This window comes from Pyrus communis, chromosome 9 (assembly GCF_963583255.1).
Source record: "Pyrus communis chromosome 9, drPyrComm1.1, whole genome shotgun sequence".
In the NCBI taxonomy this organism is placed as follows: Eukaryota; Viridiplantae; Streptophyta; class Magnoliopsida; order Rosales; family Rosaceae; genus Pyrus; species Pyrus communis.
This window is the reverse complement of record NC_084811.1, coordinates 27,024,471-27,027,356: the sequence shown is the minus strand read 5'-3', so window position 1 is coordinate 27,027,356 and position 2,886 is coordinate 27,024,471. Positions and strand designations below refer to the sequence as shown.

Sequence of the window (2,886 nt, the reverse complement as noted above, 5' to 3'; positions counted from 1 at the left end):
TTCATTAGCGTTTGTTTTTATTTCTAATTGGATTACGCGAATTCGCCAAAAACCAAAACAAAAGGGTACATATTAATTATAATAATGGAAAATAATAATAATAATAATAATAAATTATGTGTCTTCCCAGTAGGTGCCTTGCGGACCACGGATCTTGAGAATATGAGTTGTTTTGGAGAAGAAACCCGCCTCTTGCCTTCTCTATAAAAGCTCTTTTTTTTTTCCTTGTTCTATTTTCTTAACTGCTCTCTTACCCTTCCTTTCTTTCTTCTTCTCTGACTTGTCTCTCTCCCTCTTTCCTCTTTAATACTAACCTCCGCTCTCGATCTGCTAGCTGCAGATTCATTCGTTAATTTCCTTTTCTTTTCTTTTCTTCGGTTCGTAGTTGAAATTAATTGTTGGTTGAGAATACTGGATTTTGTTGTATTCTTGCTTAATCTTAACTAGCTTGCTAGGCAGCCCTTATACATATATAAAAAGAGAAATTGTCAGCCGTGCATATACATATAACCAAAGAGGAGATGGATCCGTCGATGGAAGCACAAACAGAAACAGGCATGGTGGTGAATAGAGGAATATCAGACGAGCTCAAGGGGTTGCCTCCGGGTTTTCGGTTTCATCCCACGGATGAAGAAATCATAACTAGCTATCTCATAAAGAAGGTCATCAACAGCCGCTTCGAAGCTGCTGCAATTGGCGAAGCTGATTTGAACAAGTGCGAACCTTGGGATTTGCCTAGTAAGTATTACTTGTCTGTCTTCCATGGTTAATTTGGGTCAGTGTATACACACACACATATATATATATATATGTATGTATGTATAATGAATTTTTATATATGGATATATATATATATATATAACTTGAGCAGAAAAAGCAAAGATGGGAGAGAAGGAGTGGTACTTCTTCTGCCAGAGAGACAGGAAGTATCCGACGGGGATGAGGACGAATCGAGCGACGGAATCAGGGTACTGGAAGGCCACAGGAAAAGATAAAGAGATATTCAATAAGATTAAAAAGCAGCAGCAGCAGGGTGGGAAAGGTGCAGGAGGAGGGTGCCTGGTTGGGATGAAGAAGACTCTTGTGTTCTACAGAGGGAGAGCCCCCAAAGGAGAGAAGACCAACTGGGTCATGCATGAATACAGGCTTGATGGCAAAATCCCACCCTACAATAACCTCTCCAAGGCTGCAAGGGTAATTAAAATCCTATTCCGACCTATTTTTAATTTTATACCTATTGAACATCCCTGGCCCCCTTTTGAATTTTGTTATGTTGGTTGAGAGTTTCCTTTCAAGGAGGGGTTGGGGCTTTTAGCTAGATTTTACTTTAATTTTCAAAATCTAATTTTCTTTTCTTTTCCTTTTGTTTTTTTTTTTGCAAGTCATCAATATTTGAAAATCAATCAATTTTATTTTTAATTTTATTTTAACCTTATTTTTGTACATGTGTGTTGCTGCAGGATGAATGGGTTGTGTGCAGGGTTTTCCACAAGAACATGGGGCTCAAAAAAACCCTTAGCCCAACTAGGATGAACTCTTTTGGGAATATTGGGGATCATGATCTCCTGGATTGTTCTTCCCTCCCACCTCTTATGGATCCCACTCTTGATACTTCCAACGTCATGACCAACAAACATTCTTCAGGCCATGGAGACAATGACTTCAAGCCCGATCCCATTATCACAGTGGCACCACCATCGGATCATCATGGAATCAGCACTAACAGTTACCTCAACTACTTTTCAGTGGGGGGAGGCGGCGGCGTTCAAGCCCTCAAGCAGAGTTACAACTTTCAGCTGCATCCTACCAGTAACTACAACAGTCACCAAGCCAGTAGTCTTAGTAACCCTTCCAACATGTTATATCCTCCACCTCTTTATCATTATCATCAGCATCACCAGTTTCAAAATCCTTCTAGTTTCTCTAATTTCCAGCCAAATCAGATGATGAGCAATTCTGATTATTTTCAACAAGGGATGATGAGAGGTGCTCAAGGGCAAGGGTCTGTGTTTCGAACAAGTACTAGTACTAGTAGTGACCATGATGACGATGATCAGGCCATTCCAAGAGCAATAGCTAAAGACAACAACAAAAACAAGATGAAGAATAATATTGAAACATCGTCATCTGGCCTAGGAGGAGGCTCAGACAGGCAGTGCAAGGTCGAGCAGTTTTCGACCAACCAGTCTATGTTTAGCCTCTCCCAAGACACCGAATTGAGCACGGATATGAACACTAACGAAATATCATCATCATTTGTTTCAAAGCAAGAATTGGGCAGCACCAACAACTCATCCTATGATCAGGATCCATCTGTTGTTCCCCTTTCCGATATTGAAGACTTGTGGGACTTTTGAGATTCATTCAAAAACAAGTCACGCCGCCTTCTGCTTAATTGTTGTTTCTCTAGCTAATTAGGATTATTAAGGGCTTAAATTTCTTCTTTATTTTGGTAGGGAGGTTAACTAGTCAGAAATTGTTGTTGCATACACGTATACTGTATAGAACTTTCATGGTTTCCGGACCCATTTTAATTTTCATGATTATTGCGAATTTGTAACCTCATGTAAATTTTCTATTTTTATTTTTTTTAATTTATTATTACTATGGTCACTGCAATTAATCATTTTGTAATTTTAATTTGTTAATTTGCTCTCATCCTTGTCCTGAATTTAAATTATTTAATTTATGATTAACTGCGTTTGAATGGAATGCACAAGGTGATCGGCTGCTGTAGATGAAGCAGTTGAGGATGAAATTGCCTAGATCGGAGCTGCGGTGGTGCAAGCTGTTGAAGGTGGTTGTTAAGGAGCCAGAGACCAACCAAACTGCTAATGATTAGTCTTTTCGTTTAGTTTGTGTCAGATTTTGGTGGCCTTCGTTAAG

The 2,886-nt window shown here is 39.2% G+C and overlaps 1 protein-coding gene across 1 annotated transcript; it reads left to right on the top strand.

Moving 5' to 3' along the window:
- Positions 1–253: 253 nt before the first annotated feature.
- Positions 254–2,634, top strand: LOC137746126 (NAC domain-containing protein 87-like). Its single transcript, XM_068486198.1, has 3 exons — positions 254–738; positions 872–1,194; positions 1,461–2,634. Exons 1-3 carry the CDS (start codon positions 522–524, stop codon positions 2,355–2,357), a joined length of 1,437 nt encoding a protein of 478 aa, XP_068342299.1. The 5' UTR covers positions 254–521; the 3' UTR covers positions 2,358–2,634.
- Positions 2,635–2,886: the final 252 nt, after the last annotated feature.